The sequence below is a fragment of the Electrophorus electricus genome, chromosome 5, assembly GCF_041902795.1.
Source record: "Electrophorus electricus isolate QZ-2024a chromosome 5, ASM4190279v1, whole genome shotgun sequence".
In the NCBI taxonomy this organism is placed as follows: Eukaryota; Metazoa; Chordata; class Actinopteri; order Gymnotiformes; family Gymnotidae; genus Electrophorus; species Electrophorus electricus.
This window is the reverse complement of record NC_137501.1, coordinates 30,845,698-30,868,615: the sequence shown is the minus strand read 5'-3', so window position 1 is coordinate 30,868,615 and position 22,918 is coordinate 30,845,698. Positions and strand designations below refer to the sequence as shown.

Below are 22,918 nucleotides of genomic sequence, written 5' to 3'. Positions count from 1 at the left end.
CAGCCACACCGCACTACAACCCCAGAGGAAAGGTGCGAGTATCCATGCTTATCTAGAATAGCTATGCTAATGGAAAGTCAGGTCCTACTTCCATACATCACAGACGAACAGATAAGGAAAGTCACATAGCATGTCATTCTTCCTCTGTTGTTCTCAATCTCCATCCTTTCACGTCTTTCTGTTGAAGCCAGTCATCCTGGGTCCACAGGAGGACTCACTTCCTTAGGGTTGGGTGCCATCATGCCACGGCCCCACAGGAACAGGCCCACATCCAGACAACATGATCACATTGGTCCAAACCCCTAGATCCCTCCTGCCCTGCTACAATGTTACTCACTTCCCAACCACACAGACACTGTGAATCTTCCCTTAAATATGACTGATTTCAATTAGCGGCAACATGGGCAGGAGATGTGCATTTCATTGTTTTCTACCAATGAAATCTTTGTTCCATATAGCTTACCCAAAATGCCATGGTTATGGGCCTGGTAGCGCAAATCTTTGTATTAAGAAGGTGAAGTTCTGGATAGTTTCATTATGTTCGAGGCATTTACTGTTTCCAAGAATCCAAGGCACACATTTATTGTTTTATTTATTAATATTCGTAAGAAGCTAGAGCATACTGTTAGCCTACAAGTCAATGTTTGGGCTAAGGATAAAAAATAAATGATATCGCCATTATTTCCATTTTCGGTGCCAAATGAAAATGAAAGTATATAAAGCAGACCACGCCCTCTCTGTAGGTTGAGTTGTTCGTTTACCGAGAAACGTCTGCTGTGTGTTCAAATTTCGCAAGTATGTGCGCAAGCAACGGTACGTTCATAATGATAATTTCGCTAATTTTAATTTACGCTAGCTATCTGATTACTTTTTCATTGCAGCCCAAGACGACTGGTAGAGGTTTAATCGTCCGTCGCTTTGCTTTGACCAACCGCTGGAGCTAGCGTTAAACTACAATCTTCATGATTTTTTAAACTGCTTTTAAATTATTTTTTTATTTTTACATTTTTTTTTTTTTAACAGAAGTGATATCGTGTGCCATCTTGATTTTCCTTGGGTCTCAGCTCGTTGGGGGTTCCGGTAAGAGTTTTGCTGTTAGGCTCGGTTACTGTAGCATAACATGACATTAATTGGATTGAGGTTCAGGTACGTATTTATTTTCTTTACGTGAACATCGTGTGGTATATTGGGTCTGTAGAATAGGCATCTGCTGCTTTCATAAGTATTCATATGAGATCACGTGGATGTCGAGTACAAATCCCTCCTGAAATAGTGCATTGCTAATATTTTTACTACAGTGGCAGTGACGAAAACAAAGTATGAATCTATCTCTGGGTTTCCTCTCTGTTCCCTCCCATTCTCTGTTAGATCTCCCTTTGAAGTGCGCTACTGGTTTGATCACGGGGAGACTGGGTTCCTCTGTGGTTCTCCCATGCTGGCTTTCTCCTCCGCTGGATGTGAAGGCCATGGAGATCCGCTGGTACCGTCCAGACCAATACAGCACTCCAGTCCTGCTCTACCTCAACCACAAGGTCATGACAGATTTGCAGAAGGAGAGGTACAGGAACCGGACCTCTCTAAGCCTGCGAGAGGAGAACTCCGCTGGGCTGAAAGGGGGAGATGTGTCCCTCGAGCTGAAGAACCTTAATATGGGGGATCGGGGGACGTTTCACTGTTTTGTGAGTGGAGATAAAGCATATGGAAGCTGTACATTGACTCTAAATTTAACTGGTGAGTTAAATCAAAATATTACTCTAGCTCAAATGTCTCCAAGCTCCATGGTGATTGTAATTGAGTATTAAAATATAGTCAATAAATAGAAATACTCTTTTTGTCCCTTGACAAGTTCAGTAGCAGTTTATTGACAGTGTGGTGAAAATGAGTCAGTGGTGTGTCACACTTCAGCATTTCTTTCTTTTGTCTCAACCGTTTTTCTCCTCCTTTTATTTCTCATTCATGTAATTGCCCTGCCCTGTTCTGTCCCAGCTCTGGGGTCTTCTCCTGTCCTGTCTCTGCAGCCCCAGGGTGACCAGGTAAACGTTACCTGTAGGTCCTGTGGATGGCTGCCAAAGCCACGGGTTGAGTTTAGTGAACAGAAGATCCCTGGTCCTGGTGGTCTGCTCTTCAGCCAAGAAGGAGAACTGACCTGTGTCCAGAGCTGGGTTCTTCTCTCTCCCTCTCGCTCAGGCCCGATCACTTGCTCCATCTCACTTCCTGGAGGAGAGGAGAAGGATGGACACGTGGACATTCAAAACATTCTCTGCCTAAGTGAGGAAATATACGAATGATTTGTAATTATAATGCTGTTTGCTGAATCAAAAATGGTGTGTTATGGATGTCTTCTGTAAGCAATTATATATATATTTATATTTACTTTGTCCATTGCATATTACTGCTAAACTGCTAATGACTGTTTTGCCACCTAGCTTGCCATTTCAAAGAGAAAAAGAAGCTCTTGTGGTGTTGTCATATATTCAATTAAAGCCCTTCTTAGGGTTTTAAAATTACATTTGCTGATTTTACATTTCACTGTAATTTAGCTTTTACAGCAAGCTTTATGGAGAATGTGTTGTTGGCTGATTAACAAGGAAATTATGTCAAAATCTTTTAAAGAATTATTTCAAGGACCAATCAGTTCTTTTTACCACCGTAAAGTAGCAAACAATATTTATGAAAGTGATTATTCATAATGAATACTGACCCTCGGAAAATGTATAAATAATTATCTATTGCTGTGCCTCTAAATACACTACCTAACAATTTATTAAACACATTGTTAAATACACATTTTCTAAGCACATTTTAAAAGTGTATAATTGCAGATTGCAACAAAAATTAAGTCGCACTGAATTAGTCAGTCACCATCAACCACATTCATGGTCAGTTTATGACAGTATTAATGCTGACATGGTAGTGGTATAGTTGTGGGCGTGGAGCTGGTGTACATTTATCAGGCACAGCAGTCTGGCTGGGTTTATTACACTGCTCGGCTGACGGCGGTTTGCTCTTCAAAAGATATCCAGTCTGCAGTGGTTATGCGGTCAGAAACTGACCACTGACTGAGCACTGAAAGGTGGCAAATCGTGCATAGATGCTGGGCTGAAACTTCTAACTGCACATCTGCAATGTATCTCAAATAACGTGGCATAACGAGCCATTAAACAATAGAACGATTTATCAAACGAGTGCAAACGTTACAGGCACCCAGCATTTGTGCAGAACATGGTGTCAGTGTATTGAAATCTACTCATCACTATTACTACTAACACTAATGCATTTTTTGCACCAAGTGATGAAAATAATTATTACTGATTATTAATCACAATACTATTGAAATACTTAGGTTGTGCCTTAAGTTGACTAAACTTATTGTGTTGTAACATTGGTTAAATCCACCTCCACTACTGAGCCCCACAGAGCACGGAGGAGGACCATGGAAGGCCATTTCTGCTGTGTCAACGTTAGCGGCAGTGGCTCTGGCCGCCATCAGCATCTACTTCTACAGAAAATACAAAACAGGTCAGACCTGCTGTGAATGGCTGCTTCTGCTTGGATGTCATACTGTTTTATCGTTTTGAGATCGTTCATAATAGCATTTCTCTGTTGCAGGATATACAGCAGTTAAGAAAGGTAAGAGGTGTCCTCAGTCTGGCTAGTGATCTTTCTCCCATTCGGGACATTAAAACTAAAACTCTGCTTTGTCTTTTCAGGTCAAGAGGCTGAGGAAACAGGTATGATAATAATGTATTTATGACAGATTTATGCTTGATGTCATTGATAAAATATTTAAAACAATAAAATATACTACAATTATGACAATTTGACTTGGGGGGGGGGGGGGAAGACAAAACAAAACAAAAAAACCCCTCATTTTAACTACTTATTTAAATTTTCAGCTTACCCTAATCCAAACATGGAGGAATTGAGAAAAGCAGCAGGTATAAATATGCATGGTCTCATACACAGTACTTATGCAAAATATCAGAATGTTTGAGAAAGTGTGGAATAAGCCTTTGTAAACTCAAATGCTTTCTTCCCTGCAGTGAGCATCACACTAGATGATACACGGACCTGTCCAGGTTTAATGGTTAAAAACAAACTTGTAAGAGATAAAGAAGGTGTTGCCGATACCCACAGAGAACCTGGTTTTCCGTACCATTTATCAGTGTATGGAAGAAACTCCTTCAGCAGTGGTCGTGCATATTGGGAAGTAGGACTAATATCACCTAATATACCACCCAAAACATCATGGCTGATTGGAGTCACCAAAGCTTCAAATGATTTCACTGAAAATAAGCATGACGACATGACCCCTTCCAAAGGTTTTTGGTTTCTTTACTTGAGTAAACAAACTGGCCTCCGTGTAAATACTGAACCTGAAATCTCACTCCCTCTAGTCTCAAGACCTGAGAGTGTTGGAGTTTTGCTAGACTATGACCAAGGCGAGCTTTCATTTTACAATGTTAAGGAGGGTATATGTCTGGTCACTATGAAAACGAAATTCCAAGGGCAGGTTTTGCCAATGTTTAACCCAGGGATAGGTGATGAGGCTCCTCTTAAGATCCTTGACACTGCTGGACCCAGCGCTGTTCCTGCAGAGGGTGCTAGTTCTCCAACTGACAACTCAGTTAAGATCCCATAATGACACTAACATCAGTATGTGCAATCTTGTTAACTCACATTTAGATTCTAAAAGTTACTCACATTTAGATTCTAAAAGTTAACTCAGACAGAGCAGATCCTTTTCACTCCTAATTCTACACAAATCATAAAATCACACTACATGAACAAACCAGGATGTTTTCCACATTTACCTTTGAGGGCGGGGTTGCATAACATATGGCTTAAAACCTAAGAGATGCACATCAACATAAATTAAATTACATGTGCAGGGCGCTACATAGTTGTTAGTTTTGCTAGATACATTTGTGCAGTTCTATGCTTTTAAGCAGTCTATAACAACTCATGTTTATGGAACTCCCTTGTCTGTTACAGTTTGCATTTATGGTTATTCTTTCAGAATTGCTGTTTAAAGCAGCAAACATTAAAAATGTAATTTTTAAAAAAGGTTTTAGCAAACATTTTATAATCTCTTGATGGTAATTTCATGCAAAGACCACCTACAGCTGTTTTAATATCACTGATATGATAGTATAGACATTGCAGATTCAGTATGTGGAGGTTTAAATCTACAAATGGTTGTAGACATTAGCAAACCTGTATCATGCCGCATTCTAGAAATCTGAGCAGCTATTTATTGAGTGGGTATGTATATTGTGACATATTGGAGTGCAGTTTTAGGATAGACACTAGCAAAGAACAGCCGTTTGCTTGCATGTGGCAGTCTTGCATTGTTTAATACTTTCAGACAGTAATGCACCTGCTTGTGTAAGTTTTGTTCTGTTGTGCTGTTGAGCTTTCTGCTATTACAGTGGGCATCAGCCATGGTTCCACTCCCTAATTTTGAAACCATGTCTGAAAGCAGATATGCACCAGCTATAGACTCAAATAAATGTAATTATTATTAGACAACAAATTACGTTATAGCCTGCCCTAAGTCTTTAATCAGGCAGACAGTTTTAGTTCATGTTCACACAATGTATTGTTTATCAGAACAGTTCTATTGTGATATGTTGCAGCTATGTAGTATTTAAATGTGAATGTTAATCTTTGTTAAATTTATACCTCTTATATTGATTCACTGCCTTTTTAAATTAAGCATAATACTTGTAGCAACAAGCATTTGCGCACCAATGTGCCACAGCTAAAGCCGTGATGAAAATAATCTTAACATGCCTGAGTGATGCGTCATCATAGGTTACAACTTATTTTCATTATAGAAATTTATATTTGAGAGTATTTATATTTGTGGCAACTATTTAGATTTTGGATGTGTTTGTAACAATCATTTCAACACTAATTTGTGCTTGATAGTAATTTGTATTAATGACAAAGCTATATACTGACAAATACTGAAATACTATCAAAGTGTTTACTTGTGATACTTTACACACTGACAGCCAGGAACGAACTGTTCAACCACAATAGTCCTAACACATTGTATTGTATCATTCTATGGCTTGGAATAATTTTAAAAGTGGTTAAAGAAAAAAAAAAGATCACTCATGAAAAACACAAGATGAAGTTCCTTGAGACACACTTGTGCTAGAAGCAAGTCAGTCATCACTTACACATCACCTAGCTGGGTGAAAAAGAACATACTTTGTTGGCTAAGCCAGTTGCATTCTGTTTATGTCTCAGGTCATAAGAGAGGCCATAATAGTGTTAAGCACTGCAGAAAACTGGCTATACAAAATCACCTTTCAAGTAATTAGCTCTTTGGAATTCATTTTAAAATGTGAATAAATTGCCAGGCTTGCATTTTTTTGGCAACTGTTTGTTAAGTTGTTTGTGACTTGTTTGCACAAGCACACCTTTGTATAATTGAATAAAATGTAAAATCCTTAAAAAATTATTAGTGTTTTTTGTGAAAAGTGGTCAGGTTGGTTAGACCACAGGAAAGTCAGACCAACGCTTCTGAAGTAAATGAATGCCCCAGCTGTCACTTAAACCATCACTCACCATTCATATGAAACTGAATGTCAACCGAATACATTAATTTATATAACGGTAGATTATTCAAAATTCTCTTTTAGAAAGGCTTCGCTCTCAGGAAACTTTGGCATAAAAGGCTCTCTCCTGAACATTACTGAACTGAAGCTTTGTTACATATTTAAGAGTCTTTTTGGTTTAACTTACACTTGGCCTGGTGACTATAATTTCTTTTAATGTGCTTAAATTGGAAGTAATTTAAGATCTTGGATGAACAGAGAATCTATTCAATGTCCAGCTGCCTTACAACATTTAGAGACCTGGTTGACCAAAAGCCTTCACTATTTCAGTAATATTAGTCTTTAATGATGTGATCATGATTTTGGGGTAGGTTAAAACTGATAGGACTCATCATGCTAAGAGAGGAATGCTGTGATGTGATATCTACTCACTCTTGGCCCTCGGCTCCAATCCCAGTCCCGGACTTTGTAAATATGGAACGATTAATGTTGACTGGGTTGTGCCATCACACCTGACTCCTGGAAAAATCTGCAGGAGCAAACCAGGAGGAACAAGGACTGAGTAAGGCATTCTGGGTTAAGACCAAATGATTTCTTTCCGCTTTGTGCTATTTTGTGCAATGTGTCTGTTGAGAAAATTTAGTCAGCTCGGACGAGCACACTCACTCCAGACTGAAGATTAAAATTTGATCAGTTATAAGATAACCCCCTACTGGCAGACAAAAATTATTTCTGGTTGTAGGTGCAGTAAATAGGCATATCATGACTCCGTATGTAACAAGATCAAAACGCAGCCATTCAAATAAAGGTGAAATAAAGAGCACAACCCAAACTAAAAATGCAAATAAGTGTGTTATTTCTTGCAGTGGGACATACATTAACCTCTGTGTTTCTCTAAACAGCTTTCTTCTAAAATCAGATAGATCTTTACAATGCCATTTAAGAAAAACAAAACATCCAAAACGTAGCACTTTTATATAAGTAGATATTTACAGAATGTACAGCTTCACACAATGAAAAGACAACACCCACTTCTGCAAGCGTGATTTTGTTACTGTAAGATTTTGAGAAACACTCATCGGCGAAAAGAAAGTTGTAAAAAACAAACAACAACAAACAAAAAAACCCACAACAAAAAAATTCCCCTCAAAACAAATACAAAATATGAAACAGAGCTCAGGTTCAAGTATGTGTGCACGCCTTGTAAAATTGTGACACTGAAGAACAGACTGAAAAATATATACAAAGTCAACAGTGGCTTTGCAAAACAACACAAACTTGGGGCCAGAGGCTTTAGCTTATGTTAAAATACTGTTGCTGTGTAAACAAACAAAAAAATCCCAAACAAACAATTTTACAGTCCATAACTGGTCGAGAGATTTTGCAGAGTAAGTGATGTGCCAGACTATTTGAAGAAAAAGGAGATAATGGAGAATCAACTCTAACGGAATGAAATCCTTGGCTAGCTTTATTTATGACACTTTTCACTTAATATTTACTGCAGTTTTTGTTACTTCCAGCAGTCGCACAACTAAGATGATCAAGATAAGTTCTTTTATCATACAAACACCAGGGACAAAGCCAGTTCATGTTTAAAAACACACTGGTGTCCACCTTTAGCTTGCTTTTGGGCTTAAAAACATATTTTAATGGTAATTCCACACTCACAATTCATTTCTTTACTTAGCTTGATAAAGTTGCTCTCACTTCTAGTCTCAGACCCACCATAAATGTCATTATTCAGGGTTTTCTCCACTACAAAGCACCTGACTTGGTTACTAGGGGGTTGAATAATACACTGGAAAGTGAAGACAGCAGAGAAGCCCAACAGCGAGTGGTCTGAACAAGCTTTCTGGTAACGAGTCTGAAAACCATTGGCTTATTTTGAGATAAAGAACCTCAACAAGGTTATCACAGCAAGCTTACCTTTTAAAATTCTCCCCAGATCTTGAGAATGACATGGTCCCACAAAATGAAACACTGCTTTGTACAACCCTGCAGCCCCCAAAGAATGACTTTAAAAATCTTAAGTCTTTATATATAAATCTAACACAATCAGTCCAACAGCAAGACTCCACTAGACAATGTTATTAAGGTAGAAAAGAAAGGGAAGGAAAAAAGTTCAGAGAAATAGTAACGCTGTATGAATCAAATGTACATTGTTTGCTTCAGTTCAGAGACATGATTTGAGCTGCATTGTTGGGGGTAGGTGAGATCTCCCTCATCTGTGTGTTTGCACGCACACACGCACGCGCGCGCGCGCGCACACACGCACGCGCGCGCGCACACACGCACGCGCGCGCGCACACACACGCGCACACACACACACACACACACACACACACACACACACACACTCCAGTCCCAACGGATGTCAGCGACCAGAGATTTTGTCCTTCTCGTTATGACGAACATTCGGTAAAGACGTGCGCTCGTCCATGTTCGCTTAACAACCATGACAGTCTGTGTGCGTGCACTCAATGGATACGCTGATACACAACCACCTACAAGGTCCAAAGATGCATAACAGTGTGTATGTGTAGTCAGTAAATTTCTTTAACCCCACATTCTAGGAATGAGGTCAGTGAATCCCTGTGTCTGTGTATGTGTGTTTGTGTGTGTGTGTTCAGAGAGCCCCTCACTGCTGTGGCTAACACACTGAAATGCCACTACCCTCCCTGCGCCCCTGTTTCTTAAGTAGCTGGATCCGGTTGTGGCAGTAGAATTTGATGGCCCTCCAGTCACGCTGGTTGGACACCAGTAGGGGGCAGTGCTGCAAGCATCGCTCACAGTCTGCCTTTGCCGGCACACGCAGCTCCTCAATGTTGCGCTTCAGGTGCGTCTCCACTGCGACGCGCTCCGCCTCCGACCATGGCCGCTTTAGCACCCCACGCTTGCCTGCAAGATGGACAGACAGATGAACACAGTCCTCACAGCACAGTTCAGTAGTTCAGACGATTACACTAAGTGACTAAAAATGTGTGCAGGTGAGGGAAACCAGCAGCCAACACCTGGCAGACTTCCACTTAGGGCCGAGTATACCGAAAAGATTAACCCAAATATCATTGTTACTTTTAGAGTGGGTAACTCTGAAATCTCTTACTTCTTTGAGAGAATGCCCACATTCTCCCCCCCCAGTTTTTTTTTGGTGACTGGAAAAGCAACACCCATCTGAGCAACTTGCTCATGCTCAGTATACTGCACCTTATCATTCTGCTATAGAAATGCATTTTTACAGACACAAACTTTATGAATTGTATGGAATGAACAAAACAATACTGGTACTGTACTGTTTCACAGACTAATAGGGATAGAACACGTCTGTGAATGTCAGATGATTTCCATGTAATTACATACATCAAATGTTAAAGACTATTGGCAGTAAACTCAAATGAACACATTATTCTGGAAGTGTCTACAACTGTGATTAGAACTGAGTGCATTAGTCACTATATTATTATATTATATATTATTCTTTTACATCTAGTCTACTGTATCCAACTTCCTCATAGAAGGCCCTTGGCTATAAATTAAATTGATATGGCCCACTTGCGCACTAGACCAAGTAAGGGTGGATAATTGGTATAATTATTTGGTTGAACTACTGAACGACACGTGCAGCATTCTCTGCACATGAGCACATTTGGTGTGGTGAATCAACTATATTTCAAGCCACTCTTGACACTGATAATCCTAAATTAAACCCTGTTACTACTGCAAATATAAATCTTGAAATAAAGAATCCAGAATCTAAACTTGTAGAGCATCTCTGAAGCCTGTATGGTGGTTAATTGTAAGGAAACTCAAAAGCTGTCTGAAAATCACCATTACCTGATTTCACCTGGGAGCTCCTCCTCTTGTGAGCAGCTGAGGGAGAGGGTGTAGTGGACGATGGGTGAGGGTTGGCATTCTTTTTGGGTCGCGGCCCACGTCCGTTCACTCCTGCCTTCTTCCCTGACTCTACTCTTTCTTTAGTCTTCTCTCCCTCGCCATCAGACTCCTCAGAGAAAGAGTCGGCAGAGTTCCCCGACATCACTGAAAAAAGTAGGAAATGGGAAACACGGGAGGGGGAGAGAGATTAAATGAGCGAGATAATATACTAACATTTGACTGTCTTGTCTCAAGGGAACACTTGGTATGACTCAGTTCAGTAAAACAATAGCTTGCTCATTACAGAAGAGTGCCAACTTCAAATCTTAACATTCCTCATGCAGTCTAACAGAGGATAATTACGTGGGAAATGCAGTTCTTGTCTTTTTGTCGCCTCACCGTCCAGCTCGAGGCAGATATGCTGTAGACTCATTCCTCTGAAGAGCACGCCATCCCTCTCTCCATACAGTACCACTCGCCCGACCCGGCCCATCAGAGCTGGGTCCTGGCTGATCCGGGTGCAGCTCTGCGTCACGTGATACTCCCTCTGCAGGAATTCCTCTAGCCGCTTCGAGGCGGCACCCTGGGGCCGTTCTCCCTCCTCTAGGAGGAGGAGCTGCGTCAGGATGGCCACCTGCCTCCGGGCACGGGGCGCCGTCAGGGCCGTGGGGTTCTTCGCCCCGCTGCTGCGAGCCAGACCCCTCAGAAGGTCTGTGCCGCGCAGAGGCGTGGCTGGCGAGTGGTACGGGCGGGAGAAGACGTATGGACTCTCGGGGTCCACGCCCACATCGGCGGAAGTCTTCAGGAGCAGGTCAAGGCAGGCTTCAGAGTGGGGCGGGAGGATGAGGGGCTGGACCCGCCCGCGCTTGCCCAAGACGCCCACACGGGGGCGGTGGCACAGCACATGGCGCTCAAACGGAGATAGAGAGGCCTCGAGTGGGGAGAGGGGTGGTGAAGTGGATGCAGAGGCAGAGGTGGGGCTGGTGGAAGGCGTGATGCGGTTGCGGTAGTCCTGGGCGGTGAGCTTGGCCACCTCGCACTCACGGTGGCGGTTGTAAAGAATCAGCAGAGCCAGGCTGGAGTGACAGAGAAGGCGCCAGGCCTCGGCCGAGCTGCTCGAACGGGACAGAGACAGGAAGGAAGAGTGTTGCTGCCGCCGAAGGTATAGCACCAGCGTGGACAGGGACGACAGCAGTGGTGGCATGTGGGAGCGGTGAGGGCTGAAAGAAAGAGCAGAGAGAGTGGGAAAAGATTTCAGGGTAGTTCCTGAATAATTCAGATAAGTCCAGATAATAATATGCCTTAAATATATAAATATCCTGTCATTCAAAAGCATAATTATGATTCATTAAGTAAATTAAAATGTAAACTGTCCTAAATGTATAAGTAAATACCTTGCCATCTCGCCAGTCTTCTCTTCTCCACTGTCATTTTCTCTAATTTCATTCATCCCCATCTCTTCATCTTCTTCACCAACTTCTTCCTCCTCATCACGTCCTGGGGTGGGTGGAGGTTCCTCTTTCGCTCTCTCCATTTCTGCCTGTTTCTTAGGCTGCTCCTCTTTTTCTTTTTCCTTCTCCTTCTCCTTCTCCTTCTCCTTCTTGGGTCGGCGCCCCCTCCTGGTGGGAGGGTTGGGAGTGACGGGGGCACTCTTCACCAAGGCGGCGGCCACCGTGGCACCCTTTCTGGGGGGCGTGGTGAGAGAGGCAGGAGATTTCCTAGAGGCGCCGACGGCCGTGGACGCCGGCGGGGGCGAGAGGGACAGCGAGAATGACACGGCTCCCGAGTTGGCAGCGGACGACTGCGAGTCCCGCTCACAGGAGAAGAGGGAGGGGCCGGGGGTGGCAGCGGTGGCGGCAGAGGAGGAGGAGGAGGAGGAGGGCTGTGGCGAGGCGAATGAGTGCGAGCTGGAGTGTGTGGAGGTGGCGTGTGGGGAATGCGAGTGCAGGTGGGCAAGCTCCATAGCCGCACGCACCTCGGGCTGTTGGTCATGGTGCTTCTCCAAGTGGCGGGCCAGTGAGCGGAAATGGCGACCGCAGTAAGGGCAATGCTGCCGCCTTGTGACCGTCCCGGTGGCACCACGGCCGATGTTTATGTTTATGTTGTTGTTAATGTTTGTGGTGGGTGGGGCTAGTGGGGCCTGGAACGAGGTGGAGGAGGAGGAGGAAGGGGTAGGGCGAGCAAAGGATAGGGGGCGTGGCTGAGCCCTGGGGGCGGCCTTCTTTTTGGGAGCAGGGGCAGCTGCTTTCCGTTTCTTGCGTCTCCGCAACATGCGGCCCCTCAGCTCCTCCAGTTCTTCTTCGTCGTCGTCGTCGTCATCGTCGTCTTCCTCCTCCTCATCTTCTTCGCGGTCCGAGTCGCTGGCCTCGGAGTGAGAGAGCGGAGAGGAGGAAGGAGAGAGAGACCATGAGGGAGTGAGGTAGTCGGATACAGTGAGAGAGAGAGGGAGGGGACCTGCCTCCTCTTCCTACAGAGTCAGTGAGAAAGACAAAATTATATTTAATGGCAGCCTGAAATCAAAATTGACCCCAGCCCTTTAATTCCCTGGTCATACTGTGTACTCCTCCTAACTATCACATAACTTTGTATTCCATAAGAAAAAATGCTGTATTCCATAACCTTCCACCAAAAGACAATGACTGCCTGCATCTAATGTCTTGTGATTTTTGGATATTTAGTCAAGCTTGAAAAAACAATATTAACCAATAGTAACAATATATTATACTGTCACTATCCTATTAAATCTTAAAAGTTAAAAAGGTCTGACCATTAATTCTTGCCTAAACATCCTGTGAAAACAACATTTCACTCACACTCAGCTCATGCTCCAAAATTATGATTTCAAGTTGATTTTAAATGGCCTTTATACCCTTCTCTCTCACACACAGTAAATTCATCCTGGACCTCATCTCTAAGGATTTATTTGAAGAAGTAAAATATATAACCAAAATGTGCTTTTAAAGCTACTTGAGAAAAATATATAAAAATTATATATTACAAGTTACAAAATAAAAGTGATCCAAGTTAAAAATATGTCTCTATAGATATGGGCAAGTCCAAAGATAGTAGATTTACTTTTTTGATGTTGTTGTCTGGATTGAAGCCGCATTCAAATCCTCGTGGGGAGACAGAGCGATGGAAACCCTAAATTTGTCAAAAACAAAAACAACCAGACTGTAAACAGCAAACAGTATAGACGAATGCCAATGTTTTTTTGTGAATTAAACCAGAAGGGGCATTCAATCACAGTCGTGGAAGGCTGGATTGGAATGCAGTTTAGCGCTTCACCAGCTTGCCTGTGTCTGAAGCTAGGCAACCCATAAAACAAAGTTATGTTGCAAGAGGTCAATTTAATTACCATGGCATTTTCGCTCCAGTCAGTCAGACTGTAGTCCACCGTTATCTCCTCTCCTTTGGCAATGTCTCTGATTGCTATGACGACCAGCCGCACCTGGCTCCCACAATGCACCTCTCGGATCCTGCAGTTGGGTGGTGGGTGGAAGAGCACAGGCCCCCGGACCCCGCTAGCCCCCTCCTCGCCCAGCTCCGACACACTGCAGGGCACACAATCACTCTTTTAGCAAAGTCCCTTACAAACACACATCTGAGACAGCTGCTCCTGAAAATATACACACCACAGATGCACTGTAGGAATTCTACAAATCCAGCCACATCCTTGACCTTTATGAAATAAATGCTTACCAAAGCTGAGCTGGGTCAGTAAGATAGTAGGGACTACCGGGTGGGGGGAGTCGGTCCTCCGCTCCGTCCGGATACTGCCCATCACCTGAGTTGTGTTATACAGAGTCAAGACTCGCATAAAAATTACTATATATATATATATATATATATATATATATATATATATATATATATATATATATAAGTGTCAACAGCCATACTTACTTAAACAAGTGTGTTGATATTCAGCTAAAAAGTAATATCTATGACAAACATTTTACTTTTAAGGCTCCAAAATTTGAAGTTAGCATTCCTATGACTTGCTTTAAATTTGCATGTTAATGCATAAGCTGAGTATGGCCCATAGGAGTCAAAGGGACAGATAAGAGGCTTCCTGTGCAGTAGTTCTCATCACTGATGAATAGGCAAACTGATGAATAGAGAATGTCAGGATGTGGTCTTAATGTAAACCCATCTTCTGAACCACAAACACTAAATCTTTCTTTTAGACTGCTTTCAGTCTCCATTTGTACTCCAATACAGTACAATTTGACATATTTCAGGAACACGAGGCAAGACCACGAGCTGTTCTATTACTATTCTTGCTATTACATTATTACAAAGGGGTGTAAACTGTAACAGAATATGACCGAATAACACGAATGCATGTGTGTGTACCTGGGCTGTAGCTGTGTTCAGACAGACTCTCCTCTTCATCTTCAGTGACATACGCGCGGTCGCAGACCTTAACCGGTGTACCCTTCCTCTTCCTCCCACACACGCGCCTGCGAGACAAACAAATCGGTCAGACAGACACCTCTCCGACACTCCAAAGTTAACCACACTACGAAGGAACATCATAAAATCAACAATCCGAGTGGGCTTGCTTTCCAGAGTCACGCTTCCAAAACAACGATAAACAAAGGTTGTTTTTGTTGAACAAGTGTGATGAAACGGCTCAGGTGTTATCGCCTAATGTAGGTTATCTGGCCAGCTAGCGTTAGCTTATCTTAGCCTAACCATCAGGAGGGTGAGCGCGCTAACCCAGCTCGCGAGCCTAGCTAAGCTAACGCTACGCCTTCTCCCAATAGGACGGCTAGCTAGCCAGCTAACCAGCCCTCTAGCCCATTGAATGTTTTGCTTACTGATATCTTAGCTTTTCGAGATTTTCCATGACACCTCGAGCGGCCAGATCGCAGTTTGAAGCAGAGGCGAATAAATGAGATAAATGGGAATTAACCCGCTCATCAATTTTCTACCACTGCTGACGTTACATGCGCGCGGACAACAACAGAAACAAACCCGCTAGCTAGCTTGCTAGCGCCACCCTTCTGAAACATGAACATGAAATTAATTTCGTTTTTAATCCAATGCCGATGTAACGAACAGGTTTCACTAACCCCCGGGGTGGCGGAGGCTTGCTGCCATCTCCGTCGCTGTCGAGGGTCGGTGGCTCCCGATAGTCGAAAGGCGACCGTACGTTCTCCGCCATTAGGGCTGCTACGGCAGTACCTAGCGCTCCGGTGAAGACGCCACTGCGCATGCGCGGTGTGCCTGGACTGAGGCTTGGGGCTGGTAAAATGGGGGTGAAAATGACACAGCTGGGCCCTACTAATGCTCCCATCCCAGTGTCTAGTGACACGAAGTGTGAAGGTGCTCTGCGTGTTTGGAGTAACTTAAAAAGAGTAATGCATGTTCATTTTAATAATTTATTCATCTACAGTCAAACACATACTCTCATAAATAACAATACAAAAAGAAGGAAAACAATATTCCAAATGCAACACTCTCCTACATTCTGAAGTCATCACATTTCTCCAATGAAGCATATAGTTAGTGTATCTAAAAAAACAACTGTATTTAAATGGATGCACATATAGTTAGTGAATCTAAAAAAACAACTGCATTTAAATGGATGCACATATAGTTAGTGTATCTAAAAAAACAATTGTATTTAAATGGATGCACATATAGTTAGTGTATCTAAAAAAACAACTGTATTTAAATGGATGCACATATAGATAGTGTTCTAAAATACGACCGTGTTTAAGTGGATACACAGTGAGCAAAACAGTTTTGGTGTCAGACGTGCAACAGTTTGCTACAGGAAACTGCAAAAATTAGTAATTATTAGGTTTTCACAGACCTATATTCATATTTACCTGTTAGTACCTATTCTGGTACCAAAATATCACACATTTTAGTAAACAAAGTAAGTAAATAAAAATAAATACATCAAGAAAAAAATATATTTTTCAAACTGAAATGTTGGTTGTAACTTGTCACAAGTACTTTCCAATGGATTCATTCTAAAATTCTTTCAGTTATTTAATTGCTTTGCTCTTTGTACAGTCACAGTAATAGAGATGCTACACAGAAGCTGTTAGTGTTCAATGTAGTGTTAACTGCAGTAGTGTTCAATGTAGTGTTAACTGCAGTAGTGTTCAATGTAGTGTTAAATGCAGTAGTAAATCTTAAAGCTTAGTGTTCAATGTAGTGTTAAGTGCAGTAGTAAATCTTAAAGCTTAGTGTTCAATGGCTAGACCCCTTTCCACATCCAAGTCCTGGCACATTGCAATACATCTTAAAATACATATGATGATTTTCAAAATTAATTATATACATATTTCCGTCTCATTCCTTAGATGGTGTGAGGTTTCAATTTGGGATAAGCCTTTAGAAATTTCATAGTGTACATTTTCCTAAGTACATAAAGCTTCAAATCTGAACATTGATGGATTGTAAGCACTAAGCTCAAATGACAAATTTGTTGTAGGCAATAATTAATATGTTCAGACATGTCAAATTTGTGATAAAATAACATTTGCAATGCCAGGCAGTTAAATAGTGCAACAACACTAATGAGATCCCCCTCTTACTTTCGAGATTCAGACGCTTAACTGGAGCATCTGTGAAAACCTACTGGCATCTCTTTCGGGAGTATGATCTGCTTTAGGGCTGCTCTAGGGCATACTTTAGAGTATGATCTGCTTTAGGGCATAACCCCAGAGGTGAGCTAGTATTACTACCATGATACATTTTACAAAAGAGACCTAGTCATTACAGTCCAGTGAAGCGTGACCTCATGACCTCTGTCTAGCAGGCGTACATTGCACTGTTAGGGGTTTGTTTCAACTAGACCGCTGAGAGCTTGGAAACATTTATGTCTGTCCGCCATGCATTTGGCCAAAAGAAAGTAATTATATTGCCCTCAAAAACACAGACAGTGAAAAAAATCTGAGGACCAGAATGTTGATAAATTTATAAAGAAATAAAGTGTCTGCTCTGATAAATGTGAAAAACATAAATAAATGAAAGATGGACCCACCCCATCCGTGCAAGAAACAAACAAACAAACAAACAAAAAAAACAACACATATAGGTTGTGGTCTCAAACCTAGATCCCGTATATTAAAACAAATCTTTTAACCAGATCGTGGAAGATCGAGGCAATAGACCTTGAAAAAAAATGATACCCCATGAAGAAGAAGAAGAAGGAAAAAAAATTAAGATGGTTGTGTCTTAAGAAGCCATAGTCTTTTTAGAACATTTGCCAAACATGATTCCAGGGTCTTTTCCCATGCGGTGAGCTTTCTGAATGCATAGTGGATGTGTATACAAGGCATCTATAGTTCTTGCTCCTCTGGCACCTCCTCTCTCTCAGAGTGGAGCAAGTGGAGGGCATGAGTAGCTGAGTCTGTCCAGTGGATCAGCTCCAGCAGAACCTTGTAGGTCCAGAGCTTGCCAGCAAAACTGCCGGAACCCTCTACCTCGTCCACAACCTGGAAGGGTACAAAAAAAAAGAAAGAAGAAGAAGTGGAGAATGGGGATGGATGAGGAGCCTCTAACTGCATGGATGAGCAGGTTTCATAAATATCTTTTTTAGGGTTTGTTGATGAGTGTAGGAGTGTGACAAAGAAAGAGAAAGGCTATGAGAGTGAGAAGAACAAATGAGTGTGTGTATATGCGACTGAGTGGGAGAGAGGTCTGTGTGTGTGTGTGTGTGTGTGTGTGTGTGTGTGTGTGTGTGTGTGTTACAGTTGGGTCAAATAAGGGCACAGAATGTAGGAGGGTAGAACCTGCGTAGGAGAGGAAGGATGTCCGGCAGATAAAATTCAGAACTACACACATCTACTTTTGGTGAACAAACAGGCGTACTGGAGCATGAAAATAGAATAAACAAAACATCCAACACCAACACAAAAGGAAATGGTATTCTGATCACAGGCCAAGCTTCCTTTTAGACAGCAGCATCAAACTCAACTTCAAGGTCACCTATTTTTACCTTGACAGCATGTCACCTGTTTTAACTACATCTGGCCACTGCGTAGGCAGAGAGGCCTGTTTGTAGCTGATGTATGGGAGTGTGTGAGGTGGATGCTGTTTTACTGTAAAGGAGGATTTACTGACAGGGCTTGGCAAAGCTCCAACCAAAGTTCAAAAGCCCATTTGTACAATTTACCAGAAGTAGTACTCCAAAACACTGCCTTATAGGTCAATGCTATAGAGTAATTTCTTTCTGTGTAATGCCCTTCTGGTTGACAAACCCCATCCAAGATTAAGGTAGTTCCAGTGGATTTCCTAATCAAAACAATATTCCCCATGTAATTACTTTCTAATGTAAAGCCTGGGCTCATTCCAGTTAAATAATACATCCCTTTCTGTATGACTGAAAAACATCTCTACAAATGTTTGTATGCAAAACCCCCCCCCCCCCCCAACAACCCTGTAATCTTTTGAATTACATGACTTATTGTAAGTTAAAGATAAATTGCTTTATAAAGAACACACAGTGGATTCTATTCCTAAAGAGATCCCAGAGTTTCAAAAGAGATCTCAGTATCAGGACTATATATGCAAAACAAGCATAATGACATCAGCACTAGACCTACCCATGGTTCTGTAACACGACATAAAACGTAAGGTTTTGCTGGTATGCTAAGTGATGCTCTCCTGATCTTGTTGAATCAATGGTGCACCTTATATAACAGCACTAAGTGCAGTTAAGGAAGATGTATTTAAAACACTGATTTGAGCACTGAACTCCAGCTTTTTAATTCCAGCTGTGTTTGACAACATGAATTATTAAAGCAAAGGGTTGCACTATATCTGCCTTGTATATTACTGCATAGCACTCATTCACAGTAATTCAGAAACTGACACTGTCTGCTGAAATTTTCTGAGATGTAATGAGTTTGCTCTCCTTGTTGACATATAGTTGTTTTCTTACCTTGTCACATTTTTGTGTCATTTGGACAATAAAAACAGTAATAAAAGAAATAAATGAATAAACAAAAATAACCCCCAAGGTGCTCATGCTCATGCTCTCTCTCTCTCTCTCTCTCTCTCTCTGTCTGTCTCTCTCTACCCACCTGGGTGCACTGAAACTCGGGTGATGGCGGGCAGAAACCCTCCCCGTTTTCCAGCAGCACACCGGTGCTGTGGAGGAGGTGCCCAAGCCGATCCTTGACCGTCTTCCTGGCTGTCTCGTACTCCCCTTCTAACTCCTCGCCCATCTCTTCTACCTCTCGGACAATCACGCACTCCAGCATCTCCAGGCACCGGCTGAGGGCGGAGCGTACGTGGCCAACCTGTTCTGTCGAGGTTGGGGCTTCGGGGCAGAGGGCAATAGTCACCAAGCGATCGCCCGCAGGGATGTGTTCAAAGTGAAAACTCTCTCGCTCTTTCTGAAAGGGTGGAAGATGGGCAACGTGTGAAAGGTAGGAACAGAGGGTCGACATTTAAGTCAGTGAACAACTTATAAAAGGACTCTTTTTCCTGTAGCCTTCCACAGTACTGAAACACTGAGAAAATAAAATTATCAGTGATAAAATAAAGAGACTAAAATAACCCCCTCAATATTATGTCTAATATGTATTACTGAATTTCTGTGTACCACTGAGCATCACATAGACAACAATTATTCTTGGTGCCTTCAGTATACTCTCCCCATTTTGTTTGGTTCTGGGGTTTACCTTACTGTATAAGCTGACACTGCGAGCAAAATACATCCAACTCTCATCCATTTAAGTGGGCCTCTCCCCTCGCCGAAATTACGTGTTACAGCGGTGGATGACATATAGCTAGTTGGAAGATGAATATCTCTAGGAATTAATTCATTAAAGACGAGCATGCATCGCTAAGCAAAGCCCTAGGAATCGACTAAGCCATGGTTTCCGAAAATGGTACAACAGTAGTTAGGGAAGAAAATACACAGGAATTAGTCGGAGTTCAGATTGTTAACAGGTGCAATAACAGAACTGTGATTTATTTCGGGAATGTTGTGAGCTATTATAAAAAGATAACGGTACACACAGCAGAATAACTTTCCCAACAGTCAAACTGATAGCTTGCCAATAAAACAAACCCGATATAGCTACTCACAAATAATTCCAACAGTTGTTGGCAGTCCTGGTGCAGTAAGCGAGCCAAAGCGGCCGCCCGACCGAGAGCCGACGGACCCGGGCCAGGCATGTCTGAATACGCTTGTCCCTCCATGCACGGCGAATACGGCTGGCTATCAGAGGAACTGGAGAAGCCGGTTCTTTTCCCAGCTGATATTTAGACTGCGCTAAATACAACCGAGCCGAGAATGTCGCGCACCCAAGCCTGATCTCTCTATCTGAGAGGTGCGCTACCCTGTTTCATTCCCGATGGCACTGCGAAAAGGCGCTCACTGGTCAGTGCTTTGAGGGTGGCCGGAGCGACAGCAGGAGGCATGGCCATTGGATGGTTTCACTGTCATCAGACCAATGACGACCAGGTCAGGTTCCGAAAATACTTTATTATGGGTCAAGGTGCAAATCCTTTTAGGAGCATTTGACTCATTTTTCATCATTATCCACCGTTAACAAAATAAGACCTTCTACATATGACATGGGTGGTTGTGGGGAAAAAATATAATAATTATCTAATTGGATCAGGTGACACGTGAACGCGAAGGATGTAGAAAAACGAATTGTGGTGGTCTACAGAATAAAAGCACGATCTGATTTTGAGGTTTTGTTCTTGCTGAAAGAACATCATCCGATTCACAATCCTGGAACGGTATAACATGAACCAGTGAACTTCAATACCCTCATTGTCCTCCATTAGAGACTCTTTAAAAGGAAAGTGATATTGTATTCTCTCTGGGGACGGCAACAAGATACTTACATTAAGCTAATTTGTCCAAAGCATGCTAGATTTCTGTAAACGCCTTACTGGTGGGATCGAGTGGGACTTCTTAACTGTCTTGCTCAAGGGGAGAATGACAGCGGTTATCGGTTGGGACAAAACCCATAACAACTTTAATCAAAGCCAGGCCTTACAGAGCTGAGAATAAGGAGATTAGCCGTGGGAAGAGCCAGCTCAACACGATAATGCATGTTGACAAGTTCAGTGTGTCTATAATATGATCGTGGGATCAAAACTTAATGGCTGTGTTTTTGAAAAAAGGTGGGCCAGTTATAATGCTGAAAAGAGGCTCCTCTGCAGTAGACTATGATCACATATATAGAGCCATTCTCCTTCAGTGCACTCATTGTCAAACCCCCAAATCCACTGCCAGACAACAGTGTTAACTACTTGAACTGAAAGGCAATTGGACTTTAAGCCTACAATGCGGTTCAGAGCAAGAATAAATTAAAATAGTCAAATTTATGTTTTTACGGTACTGTTTACAATCACGGTAATTCTAAAATTACTGGTAGCGCAGATGTCAAAGAAAAATATTGCAAAATTAGTACGACTTCCATTATTTCACTGCAGTTTCTGAGGAAATTACTGTAAAATTATCCAGATATGGACTTTTACAGCAAGAATCAACTTAGTCCTTCTTTTGAGGTTATAGCATGGCTGTGGTATCCATGCATTCTCTGCAGATAGTAATGATAGTTATGGACTAACTATAGGAGTATTAATATGGATTTTTTTTGGTTGTTTCTGATGAATGGTTGTAAATATATATATATATATATATATATATATATATATATATATATATATATATATATATATATTTGGAGTTTTTAAAATTCATGCTACATTAATTGTTCATTGTTAGTTGTGGGAAGGAGGAGGCAACACCATTATAGAGGAATAGAGGAGTGTGTGGCACAAAATAAGGACGTTACAAGTTCTCCATGTGCTCCTTTCAATGATGCCCATACAATAATGAGTACAATTATTTAAAATAATACTTACTCAATAAAGAATGGATAAAAGTAATAATATCCATTTAATATACATCGTGTGCATTTGTTTCTTCTCTTTTTGTTTTAATTGCCACAAGACATGTTGGTGGTAATTTTATCTGGTGCAAGAGGATATAATTCAACTCTGTTTTAGCACAATACACATAAACATACAAGATTATACATATACTGTAAACAATATACAGTACAATGCACAGTATACGACATTTAGCAAAGGAGAATCATGGAAAATTACACAGTATATGGATGAGTCTCCTTGGATCGCAAGAGTGCAGAACTGACATAATCTAATGCAGACAAGTATCGGAGCTAGAATCACAGACCAGATCGTTACCACAGACAGCTCTAAACCAAGCAGAGCCTTATGCTATTCAGTAATTTACATAATTGTCTGTGATAATTACTGTATGTTTGAAAAATAAAAATAGAATAGCTACCTTGAATAGCTAACTTTAGTTCCTTGTGTTATATAAATGTAGCCAGCAGGGGGCACAATTGCACTAATCTCAATTGTTCCCTGTTCAGTTCACCGCTGCGGGTCATTTTGATCAGTTTTATGATAATATAAAGAGCTTTGTATGTATAAGCATGGCGGATCTC

General features: G+C 41.8%; 3 protein-coding genes across 5 annotated transcripts; 1 reads left to right on the top strand and 2 right to left on the bottom strand.

Moving 5' to 3' along the window:
- Window positions 1-723: 723 nt before the first annotated feature.
- On the top strand, window positions 724-6,841 carry LOC113567806 (butyrophilin subfamily 1 member A1). Of its 2 annotated transcripts, XM_026995921.3 has the most exons (9): window positions 724-813; window positions 1,024-1,080; window positions 1,369-1,731; window positions 1,987-2,268; window positions 3,418-3,519; window positions 3,610-3,630; window positions 3,711-3,731; window positions 3,897-3,938; window positions 4,044-6,841. In XM_026995921.3, exons 1-9 carry the CDS (start codon window positions 798-800, stop codon window positions 4,640-4,642), a joined length of 1,503 nt encoding a protein of 500 aa, XP_026851722.3. In that variant the 5' UTR covers window positions 724-797; the 3' UTR covers window positions 4,643-6,841. The 2 variants fall into 2 exon arrangements, with proteins under 2 accessions (XP_026851722.3, XP_081570904.1); XM_081714778.1 differs by lacking the exon at window positions 724-813 and having other exon boundaries at window positions 1,024-1,146; window positions 4,044-6,840.
- Window positions 6,842-7,405: 564 nt separating this feature from the next.
- On the bottom strand, window positions 7,406-15,663 carry LOC113567805 (uncharacterized). 2 transcript variants are annotated; one of them, XM_035529974.2, is made up of 9 exons: window positions 15,524-15,663; window positions 14,802-14,908; window positions 14,145-14,229; window positions 13,801-13,996; window positions 13,518-13,586; window positions 11,837-12,909; window positions 10,806-11,662; window positions 10,404-10,607; window positions 7,406-9,470 (listed from the first exon to the last, which is right to left on the bottom strand). In XM_035529974.2, the coding sequence occupies exons 1-9, from the start codon at window positions 15,613-15,615 to the stop codon at window positions 9,223-9,225; spliced, it is 2,931 nt and encodes a 976-aa protein (XP_035385867.1). In that variant the 5' UTR covers window positions 15,616-15,663; the 3' UTR covers window positions 7,406-9,222. The 2 variants fall into 2 exon arrangements, with proteins under 2 accessions (XP_035385867.1, XP_035385868.1); XM_035529975.2 differs by having other exon boundaries at window positions 10,842-11,662.
- Window positions 15,664-15,818: 155 nt separating this feature from the next.
- On the bottom strand, window positions 15,819-20,813 carry LOC145657920 (uncharacterized). The gene is made up of 3 exons (XM_081714777.1): window positions 20,508-20,813; window positions 19,496-19,810; window positions 15,819-17,905 (listed from the first exon to the last, which is right to left on the bottom strand). Exons 1-3 carry the CDS (start codon window positions 20,619-20,621, stop codon window positions 17,750-17,752), a joined length of 585 nt encoding a protein of 194 aa, XP_081570903.1. The 5' UTR covers window positions 20,622-20,813; the 3' UTR covers window positions 15,819-17,749.
- Between the last annotated feature and the right edge of the window lie 2,105 nt (window positions 20,814-22,918).